Source organism: Bos grunniens, chromosome 6, assembly GCF_055505025.1.
Source record: "Bos grunniens cultivar Pamir isolate PY7600 chromosome 6, Bosgru_T2T1.0, whole genome shotgun sequence".
Lineage (NCBI taxonomy): Eukaryota > Metazoa > Chordata > Mammalia > Artiodactyla > Bovidae > Bos > Bos grunniens.
Genome location: NC_141170.1, coordinates 2,008,640 through 2,029,340, shown reverse-complemented (window position 1 = coordinate 2,029,340; position 20,701 = coordinate 2,008,640). Strand labels below are relative to the sequence as shown.

The 20,701-nt window shown below is 55.6% G+C and overlaps 2 protein-coding genes and 1 long non-coding RNA gene across 54 annotated transcripts in view; 1 reads left to right on the top strand and 2 right to left on the bottom strand.

Moving 5' to 3' along the window:
• GRK4 (G protein-coupled receptor kinase 4) overlaps positions 1-5,339 on the bottom strand; it is a 57,620-nt gene extending 52,281 nt beyond the window's left edge. For 27 of the 48 annotated variants that reach the window (XR_015165081.1, XR_015165090.1, XR_015165083.1 and 24 more), the window contains exon 1: positions 4,747-5,339. Coding sequence is in view for 17 of the 48 variants with exons in the window: in XM_086404604.1 (XP_086260730.1) it covers positions 4,747-4,798 (52 nt within the window). In the remaining 31 variants the exon portion in view is untranslated. Of the gene's footprint in view, positions 1-2,136; positions 2,330-4,189 lie in introns of those variants that run through there. The other 21 variants (XR_015165077.1, XR_015165082.1, XR_015165096.1 and 18 more) reach the window with 2 other exon arrangements.
• Positions 5,340-5,480: 141 nt separating this feature from the next.
• On the top strand, positions 5,481-20,590 carry NOP14 (NOP14 nucleolar protein). Of its 5 annotated transcripts, XM_086404563.1 has the most exons (19): positions 5,481-5,798; positions 6,361-6,550; positions 8,171-8,305; positions 8,757-8,898; positions 10,568-10,710; positions 11,127-11,261; positions 11,907-12,029; positions 12,950-13,081; positions 13,385-13,706; positions 14,172-14,302; positions 14,804-14,889; positions 15,680-15,815; positions 16,893-16,994; positions 17,406-17,601; positions 18,281-18,440; positions 18,920-19,067; positions 19,480-19,598; positions 19,698-19,853; positions 20,099-20,590. In XM_086404563.1, exons 2-19 carry the CDS (start codon positions 6,533-6,535, stop codon positions 20,196-20,198), a joined length of 2,484 nt encoding a protein of 827 aa, XP_086260689.1. In that variant the 5' UTR covers positions 5,481-5,798; positions 6,361-6,532; the 3' UTR covers positions 20,199-20,590. The 5 variants fall into 5 exon arrangements, 3 of the variants coding, with proteins under 3 accessions (XP_086260689.1, XP_086260688.1, XP_086260687.1); XR_015165075.1 differs by lacking the exon at positions 6,361-6,550 and having other exon boundaries at positions 17,448-17,601; positions 18,306-18,440; XR_015165074.1 differs by lacking the exon at positions 6,361-6,550 and having other exon boundaries at positions 18,306-18,440.
• On the bottom strand, positions 18,611-18,971 carry LOC147370179 (uncharacterized). The gene is made up of 2 exons (XR_015165113.1): positions 18,835-18,971; positions 18,611-18,760 (listed from the first exon to the last, which is right to left on the bottom strand). It is a non-coding gene; the product is annotated as an uncharacterized LOC147370179 (long non-coding RNA).
• Positions 20,591-20,701: the final 111 nt, after the last annotated feature.

Sequence of the window (20,701 nt, the reverse complement as noted above, 5' to 3'; positions counted from 1 at the left end):
GCTTCATGGCTTGTTCATCCATTCTCTTACTGATACCCTTTGGGTGGAAAGGTTATTTCCAGTTTGAGACGATTATGAATAAAGGTACTATAAACATTCCGGTACTAGACTTAACATTTACAAGTATGGGGTCAACTGATGCCCCAAAGTTGAATAAAATCTCAGGTCTCGGTCCCTATTTCCAGACTGCTAGTCTAAAGTGAAGTTGCTCAGTCGTGTCCGACTCTCTGCAACCCCATGGACTGTAGCCTACCAGGCTCCTCTGTCCATGGGATTTTCCAGGCAATAGTACTAGAGTGGACTGCCATTTCCTTCTCCAGGGGATCTTCCCAACCCAGGGATTGAACCTAGGTCTCCCGCATTGTACAGACGCTTTACCGTCTGAGCCACCAGGGAAGTCTAAAAGGACAGCTTATTTTGAAATCTCAATTTCTGGTTCTTACCAGTACTGAGGGACTTTCTGAGATGTGCTCTTCTGTCCTCAGCCAGCATTTGGCATTTGCAAAGAGACTGAGCGCTAGCACAGTGCTGGGTGCTGGTGAGCCAGGAGAGGAGACCCAAAGCTGTCCCAGGCATACCCAGCGCAGCGAGAGTGTCTCCTGGGCACAGCAGGGGCTGGAGGGAGGCAGTGACCAAGCCTTCTGCACAGCCTCGGACATTTCCCAGAACAGACTTCCTGGAACAGGAAGGAAGAAGAAGACTTTGCCAGGCAGGAGAGAAAAGCCCAGGAGCATGAACTGGTGTGACCCACAGCTGCTATGCACAAGGAGAGGAGAGCAGGCCAGTGGTCAGGCAGGACCCTCTGGGCCATGATGAACTAAGGCATTTGGATGTGACCCGGGATGAAGCTCCAGGGCCAAATTTTAAACAGGAGATTATTAAAGAGAACAACTCTGTGTTTTAGAAAGAGTGTTCTAGCAGCCTTGGGGATTATAAAAGAGAAAAAACTCTGAAAGTAGAGACCAGCTAGGAAACCACTGCCCTCAGTCAACTTAAGAGGTGTAGAGAATCATCTAAGGGGGTACTGGGAGAAGACACAAATGAAAAATGAACAAGACAAATAATAAAGCTCAAGAATAAATGAGATTCAAGGACCTCCTGCACGTGGGGACTCAGGAAGAGAACGCCGAAGAATGAGACAAGGAGCCAGGTTCGAGGTCAACTAAATGATCACAGGTGCAATGTGTCAGCTCATCATCAAGGTTCTGGACATAACAAACCTACAACCACAACCACCATGATTATTTACTGAGTACTTTCTAAGTACCAAGCACTCTACCACATTAATCCACGCAGCCCTCCCGCCAACACTGTGAAGGAGGGCTGTTCGAAGTCCCAGCTCTGAAGAACAGGAGAATGAGGTCTAGGCCGAGCTTGGGTAGTGCCCAGAGAGAACTGAGCGCGCTGCCTGGATGCTGCAAACCCCCACTAACGCTACCTGTTCTCAGCTATCAACCATCAGGCTCTGCGATCAAACCTGAACACGCCTTAAGCCCTCCGTATCAAGCCAGTCCTTTAGTTTTCAGCACAAATTTCACCTTCTCTTTTTTGAAATTACCAAATTGCCCCCCTTAATCTCCAACTGTCGACTAAGTGCCAATTATATGGCCAGCACAGAAAGGGATAAACAATAAAAGTAAGAGTTTGTCCTGTTCTTACAACAGATGACAATTTAGCCGAGAACCACTGGCTACCCCGTGCTGTGAGCTCCAAGTTCCAGATTCCCAGCGGGCAGAGAGTGCCTCTGAGCTGGAAGACCAGAGACACGGACAAGGAGGATGAAGGTAAAATGGCCCTGAAAGGAGGAAAGAACCAAACGAGAAAATAAGAAGAGCCTGCTGCACAGAAAGTTTGAACAGTAAGCATACAAGAGCATGTCCAAACCAATTTCTGGAATTGGAAGGTATATAAGCTACTTATAGAAACTCCTTGCAACCAAAAACCCTGATGAGGAAGCTTCAGCAAGAGATAGCATTAATGATAAAAGGTGTATCAACTATACGTCAGGTGCTAAACAAACCTGTAGATAAAACTACAACCTGAAACCTCAACAGAATTGCTATCAGTTCAGTTGAGTTCAGTCACTCAGTTGTGTCCGACTCTGCGACCCCATGGGCTGCAGCACTCCAGGCCTACCTGTCCATCACCAACTCCCGTACACATGACCAAAATCCACGTTTAATGTTCATATCATATCCTCCTCCCTGCGCGTTTATAAGGTTAATTTCTGCAAGAAGACAAAATAGAGTTAGTCTCCTAAAAGCATGATGTGAAACAATTTCAGCTTCTCATTCGAAACAATTAAAGGCCATCAACTGCTTCACAAATGTCCCGCACGGGGAAAAATGCTGAGTTTCCAAAGAATCGGTGACTTCCGTACTTTCCTATATGAATAACATGCTCATTTCATACCTCCTCAGGGTGAGCCTGGCATAGTGACACACACACAGTTCTTTCCAATGAAACATCATCTGCCGACACTCCTGAGAAAGGTGAAAAGATCTCAACAAACCTGAGGCCAAAAAAAGAAAAGAGACTGATTTTACTTGAAATAAATCTAAGAAATGACTGGACTGACAACACTGCAGTTCCCAGGGCCAACACGTGACTGCAGGCTCCGTCCACTCATTTCAGAAGTTAATCTCCTAATACGGAGCCAGAGGAACTAACGGAGGAGTAAGCAACCATGAACAGACAAGTGTCCAAGAAAGTACTTTCTGAGAAATACTCTACAAGCTCCTAAAGCAAATAAACAGTTTCCAACTTGGGTAAACAACCCTAAATCATAACCAACATGCAGCACTTAATATTCGCATCTTTCTGACATTTCCGATTCAACTTCTCTAAGCATTAACCACACTGACGTAGCGACTCCTTTACCACAGGAGGAAACACTCCTGCTGCTGGGGGCAGGCCTCCTCAGAGTTATAAAACCACAAGTTCAGAGTTGCGGGAACAAACTTAATACAAATTCCTTAAGCAATTATCAACATGGTCCTAGGCTTTATGGCAGAAAACAGTGGTTTTATGTTATTTAGCATTTATAGCACACTTACATGTACCTCCTTACCTAAGCTCTACAGCACTGTAAGGCAGTCTGTTTGGTACAATATTCTCTATTGTACAATATTCTCTATTCATTCATTATACCCAGATATAAAAGCAGAGCAGAAAGAAAACAGGTTTAGCCTCAGTCAGATCTGATTTCCATGGAGCATGGTCCACTTCTACGATCAGTGTTGAGTTCAGAGTGAGGGGCGCCAGATGACAATCAACACCCCATCTTACTCAGGACTCCCCACGGCCTGAACAGCAAAGCAGGACCCGGCTTCTCCCTACCCGTCTTCCGTTCTACGCAGAGGGGTTCAAGTGAGCACACAAAAATATTGAGGTCTTGATTTTCAACTCCTAATACAGCAAACACTTTACATAACAAAGTTCACTACGTCTGAACTCAGAATCCCTCCGTTGTAACCCCTAATTCTCTGCATCACTCACTGTGACTTCAAGAATTTCCTGCACAGTGTTTCTGATGCAGTCTCCAAGGTGTGAAAAACCATGCACATTTTAATCAAGATCTTTCTTCTTGAACGGCTGAGGATACAAATGGGAAGGAGGTGGCTTAAAAAGAGAACTCCCCAAGTCTGATATTCCAGTTTAATTTCTCTTACACAATGTTAAGCACTAATCACAAGATGAACTGATTGATGCTTCTCAGCAGCATCACAGGTCACCAGGACTTAGCCAACATGTGCACCCAGGACTGGAACTCTGAAGCCCTGGGAGACAGAACACAAAATACTTCTTCCAGATTGTATTAAATACACATCCTTAGGAGGGCACTTACTCTGTTGCCAGCACAAAGATGAAGCGGCTGACCCCACACCGAATCCCTAAGAGCAAAGGGGCTGAAGAACTATGGGTGGGCTCTGCCTCCAGCTCTCCCATCTCTCCAGGAGCAGCAGAGGGGTCACCTCCCCAGAGAACTATATTCCTAGGGTCAGCAAGCAGAAGGGCTGGCCCAACTGCTGCTTCTACATGGCGACCAGCATGAATTCTTCCTAATGTGTTCAATCTCTCCCTAAAGATTTAGCCCTAAGCCGGGCTAAAACCCACTCTACACAAGTCTGGACACCATCAAACCTCAAACCCAAGAAGAGATGCTATGGTAACAGTCCCCCGCTCTTGCCTGGGAAATCTCATGGACAGAGGAGCCTGGCAGGCTACAGTCCACCGGGTCGCAGAAGAGTCGGACACGACTGAGAGACTGAACAACAACAATAGACACTTAAGTGAAGGGTCTCCCAGGGTGGTTCACAGGATTCTCTTCGGTGGCCCTTTGAAGACCACAAAGGCACGGTTCTTTGCCGCTGGCTTTACTGGTTGGTCTGGCCTCCTCTCTTGGGGACAGATCACACTGCTAGACCGACGCTGAAGCCACACTGCGTCCCGAGGTTCCGGAAGGAGGGCAGGACAGGGGATCAAGAGCAGACTGACTGGAGAAGCGCGCGGGCTTCCTTCACGCGGGTCCCGAGGCGGCGCCGAAAGGCGACGGAGCAGCTTAGGCGTTAGGTGCCCGGGCTGACCACTCGCTGACCGCGCACTCCAGAGAGTCAGGCTGCGCGGGCCCGGGGGTCCCGATTCCGCGGAAAATCCGGGGGCCGCGGCAGGGTCGGTGTTCCCGGCAGGGCTGGGGCTGCACGGGCTCAGGACCCGGGCGGGGTCAGGGCGCCGCTGTGCACCCACCTTGGCGCGCTCTCAGCAGCATCGTGTTGGCCAAGAAGTTCTCGAGCTCCATAGACGACCGCCGTCGTCTTCGCCGCCGCCGCCGCCGCCGCCGTCGCCTGGCTCTCTCGGCGGGAGGAGGCGAGGGCGAGGCGGGGGCCAACCGCGGGGCGGCCCCCGAGCATCGCTCGCCCGACTCCGCGTCGGGTCCCGCCCTGGGCCGCCGCTCCTGCACCTGCTGCTTCTGCCACGGCCCCGGCCCCGGCCACGGCCACGGCCACCACCCTTGCCGCCGCCTCTGGGTCCGCTTTCGACGCCGACGCCGCTTCGTACGCTGAGGGCGCCCGGCCGCCTTGCCTCCGGGGCCGGGGGCTGCGGCCGCGGAGCTAGAGGGCCGGTTCCCCGCGGTCACCGCCGCCGCGCCGTGGCACAGGCTTCCGGCCCCATCGCCCTGAGAGCTGTTCACTGGCCGGGGCACGGCCCCCGGCGGCGACGGCAACTGCCGCCGCCGCCGCCGCCGCCACCTACTAGCACAGCGGCCGGCTTCCCGCCAACGGCTCTCCAGACGAGGGAGCCAGAGCGCCCTGAGGCGGGGGTGGCGCCTCGCGGGCCACGACCGCTCCCAGAAGGCCCCGCGCGGGGCGGAGGTGCCGGGCGCGAGCGCGGCCTGCTGGGAGTTGTAGTCGCTCGGCCTGTGGGCGAGAAGGCTGCGCGGGGGCGTGGCAGTATTTTACCCAACGTTCCTACTTCTCGCTGCCTCAGTGATCGCGAGATGCGGGCGGCTGTCTCAGGCTGCGAAGCCGCACGTGTCTGCTGAGGGAACCCGAGCCGCGGCCGCCTTCTCTTCCTCGTCCGCACCCTGAGGTGTGGCGTGTGTCGCCATGGGGAAGGCCAGGTCCGCCGCGCGCGGGAAGGCCTCTGCGGCCCCGGCGGGCGCGTTGGGGAGCCGGGCGAGGCCGAACCCCAACCCATTCGAGGTGAAAGTAAACCGGCAGAAGTTCCAGGTTCTGGGCAGGAAGACGCGCCACGACGTGGGCCTGCCCGGGGTGTCGCGCGCGCGGGCCCTTCAGAAGGTCAGCGGGGAGCCGGGCCTTCCGGGGAGGGGGCGTCCTCCGAGGGGTCCCCTGCCCTGCCTGCCGGCCCGGACCAGCCGCGCGGCCCTGCTGTCCCGACCCCCTGCGGCAGCGCGCGGGCGACGGTGCTGGTTCCCCTTGTGTACATAGGATGTGCCAATGGTACCTACCTCCTGGGCGGGCGACTGGAAGGGTGGGACGCGTCCCCTGAGAGAGCCCTCAGGACAGCCCGGCGCAGTTAGACGCCGTGTGTGCGTCGTGTGTCGGCTGGAGTGTGTGCACCTTCTTGCCTCTACTTCTGCGTGTGATGGGGCGACATCGCCCTGCAGAACTGCTGTCGCTCCTTGGAGCCCCAGCGCACTGGTCCAGCCTCCTCTGACATAGCTAATCACTTCTGTGCCGCCCTGGTCACCGTGGGGCCCGCTTAACCGCCTTCCTTGAGACTGAGCTCTGCTGGTTTAAGGATAAGGGATTACACAGGCTGCTCAGTAGATGCTTGGTGAAGGAATGCATCAACATAGGACTTCCCTGGTGGGCTCACACGGTAATAATCCACCTGCAGTGCGGGAGACCCGTGTGCGAGCCCTGGGTCGGGAAGATCCTCTGGAGAAGGAAATGGCAACCCACTCCTGTACTCTTGCCTGGAAAATCCCATGGACCGAGGAGCCTGGTGGGCTACAGTCCATGGGGTCGCAAAGAGTCAGCACGACTGAGCAACTTCACTTTTGAAGCACATGACTGTCCTTTGCAAGGTAACTGAAATGCTAACCTTTTTGGAAAACCTCACAGCCATCCCTTTTCTTGTGCTCACTGTCCCAGACTATTCTGTACTTTCAGATTCCATTCTGCTGGCATTCTCTATGTAGCTTCTGAGACATGCTCACTGGGTGGTTTTAACTATTTATTGTCATCCTGAGGAGGAGACATTAGTAGGTTAGTGAAAAAATTAAGGCACGGAAAGGACGAGTAAATTTCCTACAGTCACACATTTGGTAAGGGCTAGGGTGTGCACTGGGTTTAAACACCTGGGAAAGCTTGGCACGCCACTGAGCGCTCTTGTTTAGGCTCTGTTCTGGCAGGTGAAGGGGTAAAGGTGGAGTAACCCCTGACCCTGTCTTCATGGGCTCATGAACTGTGCTGTCCCAGTGTGCGATCCGACTGATCTTTGAATGGAACCAAACATCATCCTGACTTGAAGGAACTGGCAGTAGTGGAGGACAAGACAGTCTTAGCGCTGACTCCGCCATGCCCCCACCACACACCTCAGGGCAGGCTGGGGCAGGGTGCGGGCAGCAGGAGCTCCAGAACAGACAGATGTGTCTTCCCTACTTAAGCCTCAGTGTCCTGTTTTCTCCTTAGGAGACTGAGGTAGGAACTGCCATTCTCTCCTTTTCAGATGAGGCTGTAGGCGCCTCCCGGAGCCCGCACTGGGAGGCGGTGCTGCGGTGGGGTCCCAAGTCCTCACTCTTGTCTCCACCTCCTGGGCAACACGTGCGTGTCCACGAATGACCCAGAGAGCACTGTGAGTTTTGGTTTGGGAGCTCAGCGGTAACGAATCTGTTTGCAGTGCAGCAGATGCGGGTTTGATCCAGGATCTTCCCTTCTCATGGGGGAGGAAATGGCAACCCACTCCAGTATTCTTGTCTTGAGAATCCCATAGAGGAGCCTGGCGGGCTACACTCCGTGGGGTCTCAGAGAGTCAGATGTGACTGAAGCAACAGCACACACACACAGATTTTAGCAATCAGTTCAGTTCAGTTGCTCAGTCGAGTCCAGCTCTTTGGGACTCCATGAATCACAGCACACCAGGCCTCCCTGTCAACCATATATACAGATACTGGCACGTATATGAACATAACCAGCCAAAGACAGGCAATGCTGCCGCAGTCTCTGTAATTGATGGTGGTGGTGGTGTTGACATGAAGAGCTACTCAGCTCCTGGTTCCCTGGCTTCTCTTTCTCTCAGCTACCAACCTCAACTCATCTGGCTGCTTCACCTGGCAGAGTGACCTCTGAGCACTCGTTTGTTCTGCTCTTTTCTGGTTGCTGTTGTTTTGCTGTAACCTTGGGTGTTAGGCACAAGGTACCAGCACTCCCTAGCGAATCCCCTGGGTTCCTGGTCTGCTCTTGACTCCATTGTCTGGCAGTTTCCCCTCAGTAATTGAGATCAGTTTTTGTAGCCAATAGATTGGCCTTTCTTGGACTGTTAGTTTCAGTGGCCTGAGGCATAAAAAATGGTGTCTTCCAGTTCATTAGACCCGTCAGTGTGTCCCATTGCGGAAGTGGCTCCATTCTGGGGACCCAGATTGCCAAGCATCAGAGCTCAGAGTTGCCAGGACCAGTGAGAGACAGTTCTGTGATCTGCTTTTCAGCGCACCCAGACTCTGCTGAAGGAGTACAAGGAAAGGGATAAGTCCAACGTGTTCCGAGATAAACGCTTTGGGGAGTACAACAGCAGCATCAGCCCGGAGGAGAAGATGATGAAGAGGTTTGCTCTGGAGCAGCAGGTAGGGGAGACCGGGGAGGGTCCCCTGCTGTCTCCTTGCCCAGAAGTCAGGAGGAGGAGGCCAGTCCCCCTCGTTCAGTTACGCTTCTGTGGGTGACAGCGGGGAATCATGAATGGTGTAGCTCGCCTGGCTAGGCCTAAGGGGAAGCAGCCTTCTGCACACACCAGCTGGGCGGAGAGATGCCTCAGCCAGAGTGCACAGCAGTGACGCATCCTGGAGGGGGTCCGAGTGTGGTGGTGAGGTCCTAGTGCCATTTCCCAGCGCCTTAGATGGGCCGGTTGATTTATTTACCTTCTGTAGGTTCTGTTTCTGTCTGAATCATTGCTCAAATGACCCAGAATCATCTTAAAGCAGCATTGACGCATTGCACAAAAATGAAAAAAGTAATTTTTTTAAAACTTTAAATGAACATGGAAATTTTAGGAGATGGACTTTTTTTCTGTCCTGTTAGCGACAACATGAAAAAAAAAGCATCTACAACCTAAATGAAGATGAAGAATTAACTCATTACGGCCAGTCTTTGGCGGATATCGAAAAGCACAACGACATCGTCGATAGTGACAGCGACACTGAGGGCCGGGGAGCGCTGTCAGGTGAGGCCCGGGCACCCGCGTGCTCTGCTCCAGGATGCTCTTCCTGCCATTCCTGCCCAGACTCCGAGAAAATGCAGCTGCAGACCTTTCAAAAGGTGTATGCGTCCATAAGATATACAGACTTCTGTAAGCTGAGAAGGCACTTCTGTATGCTTTCTCTTGTTCGAACTTTACCCCAGCTCATTTTACCCATGAGCTCAGAGAATTGGGGAGATTGTCCATCCGTTGTAGGTAAAACCCACCGTGCTAATCCCTGGACAGCACTTCTGTGCAAACCCACTCTGCTTTGCTACCACTGAGTCATTGGTTCTGACCAAGTGTGTTCCAGGACAGTGTTTATCTAGTTCTCTTAGGCTTTGTTTACTCCAGAACCAATTGTGGCAGTTTTGTGGAGAAAGGAACATTGAGCTGCTTATTTATAGGTAGTAATGAAGGAGATATACATTGAACTGAGTTAACATTGACATGCAGCTGAACTGAGTTCGGAGTCAGCTCAGGTCTGATCATCTTGGGCCCTTCTATAAGGTCGGGGTCGTGTCACTAGGATTTCACCCTTGTAGATTAAAATACCCTCTGTTCAGCATCTTCAGAAAAGCTGCTGCTTCCTGGTGTGTGGAAAGCCAACACATTAAACCCATGACCGCCTTTTGGTTTGTGGGTGACGCGGGGGCAGGAGGCCTGGGAATGAGGGTGGCCCGTGGATCATCCACAGTACCAGGAGGCGGGCATGACTGCTGAGGCTCTGTGGTTGAGAGAGAACGTAGTTCATCTCCAGAGCCTTTCGTTTTGCACTTTCTGTTGTTCAGAGCTCTTCACACTTCACGGTTAACGCACACTCACCTGCACTGTGGGTGAAGGGCCCGTACGTTTGATGGCATGACCTTTATCACATAGTCGGCAGCCCCCCGCCATGTTGCTGCGAGGAGCTGTGGTGTCAGGTGGCTGGGGAAAGTGAGCGTCCAGCTCCAGGTGTTGGTCCTGGGGACTCAGCTGTTCCTTTGAGGCTTCCTGTCCTCCTCTGGTTTTTATAGCAAGCTCATCAAAATCTAAGTAACTTGTACGAGAAAAGCCTGTTAACTTCTAAAAATATATTTACTGTACCTTTAACAATGAACCATTAGGAAACATTCTGTTTTGTTCAACTACATAATACGTGTTCTCCTTGCTTAGGAGAATTCCATCTTAAAAGTCAACTCAAATTTTCTAATTAAATCCTGTACTAAGTGCGCCAACAGATTTTATTTTTCCTTTGAGAATCCTTTCTGGGATCTTTCATGTCCTAGCACCTTGTTTATAAATTTTTATTTTCAGAAAACATTGTGAACAATCTTGAGTTAGTAGAACACTACGTGACTGTGGTTTCTAATGTGCAGAGCATTCTGGGAAGCAGAGGAACCAGTCAGTCACTGATCCCTTATAATGTGCAGAGCATTCTGGGAAGCAGAGGAACCAGTCACTGACCCATTCTTGTGTCTCTGGGCTTTCTCAGAGGGGCTCGTCTGGTTTAAGTGCCGCTGTACGTATGATCTCAGTGACCACCCAGTGAGAATTTCCTCTTGAACGTGGAATGGGTTCTCAGGACCGAGCTCGGAGAAACACTGGCAGAGCAACTGCAAAACCCGCTTCTGGGGGGGCCTGGGCTTCACGGGGTTCTCTGCTCCATTTGCAGCCGAGCTGACCGCGACGCACTTCGGAGGCGGAAGCGGGCCGGTCCCCGGGAAGGCCACCCAGCAGCCCAGCGGGGGCGAGGAGCCACCCAAGTCCCGCAGGGAGCTGATTGAGGAGCTCATCGCCAGGTCCAAGCAGGAGAAGGTGAGCAGCTTCCTTCGTGCCAGGGCAGCTCTGCCCTGGGACTCAGCGCTGGGACGCCCCCGCCTTTTCTCGCTGGGCAGTTTTAGGTTGTATTAAAACTTTCTGTGAATGTAATGAAAGTGGTCGCTTGCCTAGGAGCACAGGATGCGTGGTAACGCCATCGGGCAGGTACCCTGATGGTTTCTTGTGTTTGGGAGTTTGATTTGGGGGACGGGTGTTTTGAGTTGGTTTTGGCGCATATCAGGAGTCGAGGAACAGCCTCACAGCGGGGACTTGGTTCTGCCTGGTGGGCTCCTGAGAGGCTCCTTTCTCATGGTCTGTTTGAGTCGGCAAGGTGGGTGTTGGCTGAGTGGTTGTCCAGTGGGGCCTGGACACCGACAGTAATGGGGTGTGTTCCATCTGTGTTTTTTCCCCAGAGGGAGAGACAGGCTCAACGGGAAGATGCCCTTGAACTCACAGAGAAGCTAGACCAAGACTGGAAAGAAATCCAGGCTCTCCTGGCCTGCAAGACGCCCAAGTCTGAGAGTGGAGGCGGAAAGGAGAAGCCCAAGGTGGGGCGGACACGTCTCGCTTGGCCTGGCCTCGAGCCATGCACTTATTCCACAGATAAGGGGGAGCCGGGCATCTGCTCTCCTTTCTAGGACCTGAGTGTTTTGTTGAACTTTGATATTGAGGTAGCTGATGTGTGTTCCGTTGGGGTGGAAGTAAAGTGGAAGTTATTTCAATATTTACTCCAGAAAAATGACACTAAAGAAAATGGTGGTTTCTTGGTATCAGGAAGACTTGGGGTGGGGGAAGACCTTCAGGGGGTATCCGAATTTTAGTGTAAGTGTTGAAAAAGCTGCCGTCTTCTGAGTCACTGGTTTCTAAGAAATAGTAGTATTTCACCAGCCTCCCCTGTGGCCGTCTGCACATCTGTGCGTCGACCTCCCTGTTCTTTCCTCAGGACCCCGTTTGGGGACTTAATGCCTAAATGGGCAAGGGTTAGTTTTCTTAAAGCAGATGTATTTGGAGAAGAATTTTTGTATATGGCCCAGAAGTGTCTGCCAAGCCCGACCAGGACCAGTCACACAAGCAGAAAGGCTCAGGACACGGTTTGGCCTCTTCCGTAACGGCGTCCAGCCACGATCCACACGCGTGGGGGGCTGGTCATGCACGTCTTTTCTATTTAAAAAAAATTCTTCTGTCTGCCCTAGCCTGATGCATATGACATGATGGTTCGTGAGCTCGGCTTTGAAATGAAAGCGCAGCCCTCTAACAGGATGAAAACGGAGGAGGAGCTGGCCAGGGAGGAGCAGGAGCGTCTCAGACGCCTGGAGGTACTGGCAGGGCTGGGGGCACTGCCCTGGGGGGCCTTTTATCAGTGGGCTCTTTATAGCCTACGGATAAGTTTCTGTTTGTTTACTGTGGTGATGAGGGTGATGGTTTAGTCCATAAGTCCGACTGTTGTGACCCCGTGGACTGCAGCCCTCCAAGCTCCTCTGTCCATGGGATTCTCCAGGCAAGAATACTGGAGTGGGTTGCCACACCCTCCTCCAAGGATCTTCTGACCAAGGGATGGAACCAGGTCTCCTGCACTGCAGGCAGGTTCTTTACCAACTTAGCTAAGAGGGAAGCCCTGAAATACTGTTTTACTATATTTTTGACTATAAGCAAAAAAAAAAAAAAAAAAAGCAGATAATACCCAGTGTAACAAAAATGACATTTTTTCCTAATTCATTTACCTCAAAACAGCTGCTGGCGATACAGTGCACTCCTGTCTCACGTTTTTCTCTTAAAAGTTTTTTAAATTTTCCATATGTTACAAACAAACACGAAATAGAGGCTTGCTCCTGCGCTTCTGGCTGTTCCTGCTCCCGTCGGGGGCCGCCTGCGGTGTTTGCCGCCGGTGCTCAGGTGTAGACGGAGCCGGCCACTTGTGTCAGGCCTCAGCGTGGGGTTGGGCTCCTCTCCTGGGGTCTGGCGGCGAGTGAAGTTCACTCCGGTTGGCGGGTGTCACTTGGTCAGAGAAACCTCAGTCTAACAGGGTTTTTCCTTCCTTGTGCCAGAAGTATTTCTGCTGCGATACTTGTTTTTATTTTTGTTAAATAAGTGTTCCATACGATGCGTGCCGAGGGCTGCCTGTCTGGCTGAAGACAGAAAGCAGAGGGCAGGCCTGATGCAGCTGCGAGGCCGGGGGCGCTGGGCGGCCTGCGTCCCTGCCCGGTGCGCGCTCAGCAGCAACCCTCCTCCTGCTCAGGCCGAGAGGCTCCGGAGGATGCTCGGGAGAGACGAGGATGCGCACAGCAAGAGACCAAAGCACCTGTCGGCCGACGACCTGAACGACGGCTTCGTGCTGGACACAGATGACCGGCGCTTGCTTTCTTACAAAGTGAGGTGTTTGCCTTCTTTCCTGGTTTTCATTTAAAGCGGCAGATTTTCTGGTTTCTCACCTAATAGCTTTACCACAGACGGAAACTGTCTTTCTAGAAACAGCTAGCTTCTCTGCCCAGAGTCCTGGTGGCAGGGACCGCAGAGCGCGGGTCCCAGGCCTTGAGCCCACGGACGCGCAGCGGTCTCGAAAGGGTGGGAGAGGCCCGGTGCCCCCAGGCCCCTAGCCCTCGGGCACGGCCACAGCCATACTGGCTGCTGTACCAGAGTACTGATGTGTCTGGTGTCCGCGCTCTGTTCGCAGGATGGGAAGATGAACGTCGAGGAGGAGCCAAGTGGGGACTCCAGTGGTGGGGAGAGCGGAGAGGAAGAAGAGGAGGAGGGTGAAGGCTGGAGCGAGGGGGGCCCGGAGGACAGTGACAGCCCGGACGGCCACTCAGACCTGGAGTCTGACGCCGACAGCAAGGACGCCCACAGCGCCGACGGCCTTGTGGGCCGGGAGTCTGACGCCGACAGTGTGGAAGTGCACGCGCAGCTCCAGGGGGATCAGCGTCCAAGCCCTGGAGAGCGGCTGCCAAGGGACGACCAGGCGGCAGCCAGGGCCCAGCTGCCCTACACCTTCGCAGGTTGGCAGACCCCTGGCGTTGAGGTTTCCGAGTAGCAGGGGGACCTGGCGAGGCTGCCCGGCTGGGCTGTGTTAGCAGGGGGGCGGGGCCAACCCGGCCACACCCCCACCCTGCCTGTCTGTGCCAGCCTGGCTCGCAGACAGACTCGGTCATCCTTCTCCACAGCGTCCCCCGGGCCTGACCCCAGGGCTCCGGGCGGCCTCTTGGCCGTTGTGTGACTCCGCAGTGCTGAGGGCTGCCAGGGGAATCTGTCCTCCGGGGGGATCTGTTGGAACTCGTGATACTCACAGAAGAAGAGGGTTTCTATGATACGGGCGGAACTGCCTCCGTGGGGGAAGCAAACGGAGTTCTGTTGCTTAGTTTGTGTTCAGTATTCATGTTTGTGTTACCGGAAATGTGAGTAGTTCTCATTTTACAAGATAAGCGTGGAGTGTGTTTTGTGCTTTTTGTTTGTTATTTTGACAGTTCCCGAATCCTGCGAGGAGCTGAAGTCTTTACTGTCCGGAAAATCAATGGAAGACCAGCTTTTGGTTGTGGAGAGAATTCAGAAATGCAACCACCCCAGCCTCGCAGTGGGGAACAAAGCAAAGCTGGGAGTACGCTGGCTGTCCCCCTGCGGCACCAGGAGCGGGCAGAGGCCTGGCAGCCACGGCACCGCCGGCCACCGGGCGCTCGCCGTATTCGCGGCTGGCTACTTTCCATGGGGGCGGGCCAGCAAGCGGGGCCTGGATGGGTGTCGGCTCCGGGTCCGTGGCAGGCCCGGGGGTGTGAGGGGAGCCCCGGCACTACCCACCATGAGTCTACCCCGCACGAGGGTTCCGGGGAGCGGATGCTGGGCGTGCGCCTGTCCTCTCCCAGTAAAGCCGCTCCCTGACCACAGCGGGGCTGGTCACGTTCTCCATCCAGGAGTCTGGTGTTGCCTCCCGGCCGAGGGAGCCACACCCGGGCCCTGCACGCCCCGCCCTGCAGCCTGCCTCCCATCTTGCACCCATCCCTGCAGCCCTCGACACCGCCGGCCATTCGAGGGTGTGGGGGCGGGTGTCCTGGGTGGGGCTCTCTGGGCTCGCCCTGGGCGCTGACCTACCCTGTTCCTGCAGAAACTGTTCGGCTTCCTTCTGGAATACATTGGAGACCTGGCTGTAAGCGACCCGCCAGACCTCGGCGTCATCGACAAGCTGGTTGTGTGAGTGAAAATTGGGGGTTATCTGGAACCAGGGGCCAAGTTGAACAAATTCTGTGCCATTTAGTGAAGTCGTAAAGTGGCTTCGGCATCGGGGAGGCCGCCTTGGCCCTGCACCCGCAGCGAGCTCCGGCCCTCAGTCCTGTCCGCGTGTTCCCCACCGCCCTGGACGGGGGTGTTTTAAATGCCGAACAAATGGGCCTGTGACAGCTGCGCCCCTTCAGGCTTGTTCGGAGTATTTGCTGGCTCATGTGTTTCGTTCGCTGTCTGCTCCTGCCCCCGTGGGAGCTCTGGGCTGGGTCTACACCCTGTGCAAAAGGGCCCCTGTGGGCAGAGCTACTGGCTCCGGGGCCCTGTTGGCTGGAGCAGGATGCAGTGGCCAGGGTGCTGAGTTGGGGGCGGGGGGTGATGACAGCAGACACCCAAGGCCGGCCTGGGCTGCACGCCCTCCCCTGTGCAGCCTCTGCCCCCAGGAGAGCTGGCGAGGCATCCGTGGGTTCAGGACACACGGGACCTGCTCCCCGGGCTGTGACTTGTGCAGACGGGACTCATTCTGCCACCACTGCCAGAAAGTCACAACCAGGATTCTAGGAGAAGGTGAAAATGAGTCCAGGTTATCACAGACACTATTGGAAAAGTTCCTGGGTCACCAGCACGGCCTGTCAGGCATAAGAGTCAGGGCTTCCGGCTCCAACGTGGTAGGCAGCTGACGCCACAGCAGAATGGTGAATGTGAGGTTTCTTATCTTTGTTCCCTGCAGACATCCTCCCTGACCTGTGTTTCTGATTAACAGGCCATTGTATAACCTTTGCCAGATGTTTCCTGAGTCTGCAAGTGACGCTGTGAAATTTGTCCTCCGAGACGCCATGCACGAGATGGAAGGGACCGTTGAGACCACAGGCCGGGCAGCCTTCCCAGGCCTGGACGTGGTGAGCGGGGGCTTGCAGACATCGGCCGTCCTGTGTGGTGTCCTGGCACGGAGGGGTGGGGGCTTCTAGGGGGTGTCTGCCCAGCGCCTCCAGGGCCATCCGGGGATCGCACGGGACCAGGCCTGGGAGGAGTGCTGACGGTTAACAGTGAGCTGCCGTGTGCTTGGAACAGAGTTCCTGGTTTGCTTTCTCTGTGAACAGAGCCGTTCACACTGGGCGCGTGTTTTTCTGAGGACGCTTTGACGGCTCTGAGGTTTCTGAGGTTTCACACACTCCAGGGCTGTTGTCCTGTCCGCTCACTGGAGGGATCCTGCTCAACTATCTCATTCTTTGCTCTCTGGGTTGAAAATGAGCTAACGGTGCTGGCAGGAACCTGCGAGTCCAGGCTTCATGTTGGTGGTTAACAGGCTTCTCAAGCAGGGGCCTGAGCCAGGGTCCGTGGCTTCAGCCCTCCTGGGAGCCGCGGCCCCTTCCCTGTGGAGCCGTGTCCGAGCGGACCCAGCTGGCCTCCCTGCAGCGACTTCCTGCGGGGCAGGCCGGCATTAGCCGGCCACCTGGGCTTCACCCCAGTCCCCATCTGGGCTCGCGGGCCGGGCCTTCCCCACTGCGGGCAGGAGCAGTGGCTGCAGTGCTCCATGACCTGTAGGCTGGCGTGAGGGTTTAGGAGTTGATGTCACCGAACCAAATGGCTCCACGCTTGCCCTATGCTCGCAGAGCCAGTGAGCGGTTGTGGGTCCTGGGGAAGGACAGCACAGCCTTTACTGCAGGCGCTGGACAGGGACGGGCTGCTCGTGCTCAAGAGACCCAGACTCCCGATGGGTTTCTGGGGAGGGGTTTAAAGGCAACTTTGAGGTGAGGGTCGCGGCTGTGTGACCAGCTCGTGGCCTTTCTGCTGACTGGTTGGTGGCGAGCCTGAGGTGTCAGCCTCTGCTTCCCGCCTGTCTGGGGCCTAGTGTCCTGGCAGCGTGGGTCACTGTCCCCAGCGAGTGGGGTCTGCTTCTGTGATCAGCACAGAGGCGCACAGCAGGCTGTCCTGTGCGTCCCTCCTCTAATCTGGGTGGTGGCCTGCTTCTCCAGCTCATTTACTTGAAAATTGCTGGGATGTTGTTCCCAACCTCTGACTTCTGGCACCCGGTCATCACGCCTGCTCTGCTGTGCTTGAGCCAGCTGCTCACCAAGGTACGTCAGACAGTCCCCATCAGAGCCTGCTCCCCTTGGAGTGTGCAAGGGCCGTGACTGAACAAAACCCCCCTGCAAGGGCCTGCGAACACAGCAGGCCGGCAGTGCCCCTCCCAGAGCCCCTGGACAGGGTGACAGGGCGTGGCATCAGGCTGGCGGTGCCCCTCCCAGGGCCCCTGGACAGGGTGACAGGGCGCAGCATCCCGTCAGACCCCTGCTGGCTTTAAGAGTCCAAACTGTTCCTTCTCCTCGATGGGCATGTGGTCGGTGCCCGCTTACTGTGGGGGTTATAACTGGTTCCCCACGAGCGGTGGACCTCGTGGTCACAGAGTCCTGTCTCCGGGGCCCCTTGTCCACCTCTGCTCCACCGCGGAGGCCAGAGTCCTGGGGAAGCTGGGTGCCTGCCAGCAGGCGTTCCGGAACATTCCTGACCAGCCCCGCACTCCTCGCCAGTGCCCTGTGCGGTCACTGCAAGACGCTGTCAAGGGGCTCTTCGTGTGCTGCGTGTTCCTGGACTATGTGGCTCTGTCCCAGAGGTTCATTCCTGAGCTCATCAATTTTCTCGCTGGGATTCTTCACATGGCAACTCCAAACAAGCAGAGCCAAGGTGAGTTGGTTCCAGGAAGCTTTTTCAAGTACATTGTGCTTCAGAAATTTAAAGTCTTGAGAAATAATTCATAGTCAAAAAAGTAGAAAGCTCAGAGCGTGGGAAAGTTAGAAGACAAAAGCGCTGTCGTCCAGAGCAGCCTTTCCGCTCGTGCGGACGCGCGCACACAGGCTCACTGTGAAGTCAGGATCACACTGGGCGTGCTGTGCACAGTAGCCGCTCTCCACGTGGCACAAGTGAGCCGAGTGCGGGTAAAGGACCCCCAGGTGGCAGACTCTGCGCCAGAAACGCGCGAGCATGGTGTTCGGGTCGGTCGTGAGTGGAAGCAGTGTTGGGGGTGGGGATGGAATAATGGTTACGGCTTATCGAGTCTTTCACTTGTTTCATATGGTTAGACGCCATCCTGCCCCAACCCGGCCAGCTCTCCTGAGGGGCCCCTCACCCTCCTCTGCTTTTCCTTGGTCTGTCGCTTCTTGCTGATGCTCGGTCCAGCGTGCCCATGAGGGCAGGGACTGCCGCGCTTGGACTTGGCCCAGGTGCCCCTGCCAGAGCTGCCCCTCATCTCTGGTGGTAAACACAGTGCATGCTTGTCCAGTGAACTTCCGCAGGCTTCACCCTGCAGAGCCTGCCTGCAGCCCGTGATCTCAGGCCGTCTCTCCCTGTCCCACCCGGAACCCAGGTTACACTCTGGTGCACCCTTTCAGAGCACTTGGGAAGAACTCGGAGTTGCTTTTGGTTTCTGATGAGGAGGACATGGCCACGTGGCAGAGGAGAAGCCTCCCCCTCCAGTGGGCAGGCGGCCTGAAAGCCCAGACTGAGACGGAGGCCAATCACACCAGGTACATGCAGGCCCGGGGCTGTGGGCTGTGGCACCAGCCTGGACTTCAGAGGCCAGGCCAGGAGCCGGACAGCACCCAGCACCGTAAAGATGCCCTGCGTTACCGCTGCTCACTGGGTTTATCTGTGGGAAATCCTCAGGGTTCCGCAGAAAGCTATTAGATCTAACAGATGAGTTCAGCAAAGTGAGGTTTATTTAAGATGAGGGCTTCAGCCGTCATAGTGAGTGAGTCAGTTTTCCTGGGTCTCTCCCATGTATGTGGGTTGTTCAACTTGATACCAAGGTAGAGCCACTCTTCTCAGTTGTCCCGAAGCCTTCTTCCTGCTCGGGAACACAGGATGTCATCTTCAGCTCCTGCCGTCCCCCGCGGCCGCTGCTCAGGGCACGTGTCTGACCTGGAGGCCCTTGGCCCGCGTGGGGGAGGCCTCCACCTCCAGGGAGCTGCTGGCTCTGGGTGATGGGGCCACTCTCGTCCTGCAGGCTGTCCTGCCTGGCCGTATGTCTGGCTCTGGTGAGGCGCTGTGTGCTCGCCTATGGCGCCCTGCCCTCCTTCCACGACATTGCGCGGCCCCTCCGAGCCCTCCTGACGGAGCACCTGGCCACCCGCTGCTGCCCGCCCACGCTCCAGGTGAGGCCAAGTCTGGGTGCGGGCGGGTGGGCAAGTGTTTCCGCTCAGAGGCTCCAGGGGGCTGCCCCTTGCCACATGCTCCCAACAGCCAGAGCCCCCGGCCAGCGGGGTTCTGCGCCTACCGCTGTGCGACAAGCAGCTGGGAGAGGAGCCCTCCTGGCCCGGAAGCGCCCGCGTGTGAGTGGGGTCGGTCCCCATTGTGCGCTCCCCACGGGCCACCCCGCTGTCAGGCTCCTTGGGGGACAGGGTTCAGTTCTGTTGCTCTATGGGTCTCAGTGGGCCTGAGGTCCCACCAGGCCACGCACTGAGGCCGCCGTGGCCCACAGCCCCGAGGGGCTCAGGGAAGGGGCGGCGGGAGGGCCGAGCACCGGCCCATGGGTGGGCCGCCTGAGTGAGCTTCTCGGCGTCGCAGGAGCTGAGTCGGAGCGTTCTGACAGAGATGGAAAACCAGCCGAGGCACTATCGGCCACTGGTCTGCGAGAAGAGCAAGCCGGTGCCGCTGAAACTGTTTACCCCCCGGCTCGTCAAAGTGTGAGTGCCGAGGGCCCAGCACCCCAGCCTGGGGAGGCCGGGGGTTTGGGGGGGCCCGGGCACCAGGACGGCCTCCTGCATTGGTCTCTGCACCCTTAGCCTGGAGTTCGGCAGGAAGCAGGGCAGCACCAGGGAGGAGCAGGAGCGGCGGAGGCTGATACACAAGCACAAGCGGGAGTTCAAAGGCGCCGTCAGGGAGATCCGCAAGGACAACCAGTTCCTGGCCCGCATGCGGCTCTCGGAGATCATGGAGCGGTGAGCGGGGCGGGCGGGGCGGGCACTCTGATGGGGGGAGGCCGGGCCCTCCCGCAACCCCGATGCCAGCGCCCCGTGGCCAGGCCAGGGCGGAGGGCAGCCTGGGGGTATGTCCCACTCACTTGTCCTCCACGTGTCCTGGACTGAGTCACCAACCCCACGTGGATCTCACTTGCTGGTTCAGATGTGAAAAAGGGCAAGATGTTCCCCAAAAAGTAATCAAAAGGTGGGTTTTTTTTTTTAAGGGATGCGGAAAGAAAACGAAAAGTGAAGCAACTTTTTAACAGCCTGGCCACACAGGAGGGTGAATGGAAGGCTCTGAAGAGGAAGAAGTTCAAAAAATAAATTATATGTTATAAAAAGACAAGGAGATACTGTATACTGAACACCGAGGGGCTGCTGTCTGAAACGCAGAGTTTTCTCCTGTACTTCGTTCCTGTTAAAAGCCTCTCCTGACGAACTGCACTTGTGGAAGTGGGACCAGGCCTCCACGGGAGCAGCGTGCCGATAGACTGCGTGGTTACACAGTCTGGGCGTGGTTACAGACAGTCCTGAGCTCCATCATGGGGCTCGGGGCGGCGGGGTCCTGGCCAGCATCTCTGCTCAATCAGGCACACGCGCCTCTGTGTGCGATTTGCTGTGGTATTTATAACGTTACCTGATTTTCAGTTATCAGTGAAACAAGTGTGCACACAGTTTGGAAGTCAAAAAAGAAAGAAGTCACCTGTTTCCTGGCACCCAGCAGCTGTGATTGGTGTCACCCTAATCCAGCCTTGGGTGGCTGACCACTGGGGAAGGTGGAAGGGGTTGGGCTGTGTCTGTAAGGACACAGGAGCTGCCTGCCAACC

Coding starts and splice junctions, on each gene's coding strand:
- NOP14 (XM_086404561.1), top strand. CDS start 5,607: ATGGGGAAGGCCAGGTCCGCCGCGCGCGGGAAGGCCTCTGCGGCCCCG. Junction 10,711..11,126: donor CCAGGTCCAAGCAGGAGAAG/GTGAGCAGCTTC, acceptor TTTTTTCCCCAG/AGGGAGAGACAGGCTCAACG. Junction 12,030..12,949: donor AGCGTCTCAGACGCCTGGAG/GTACTGGCAGGG, acceptor CCTCCTGCTCAG/GCCGAGAGGCTCCGGAGGAT.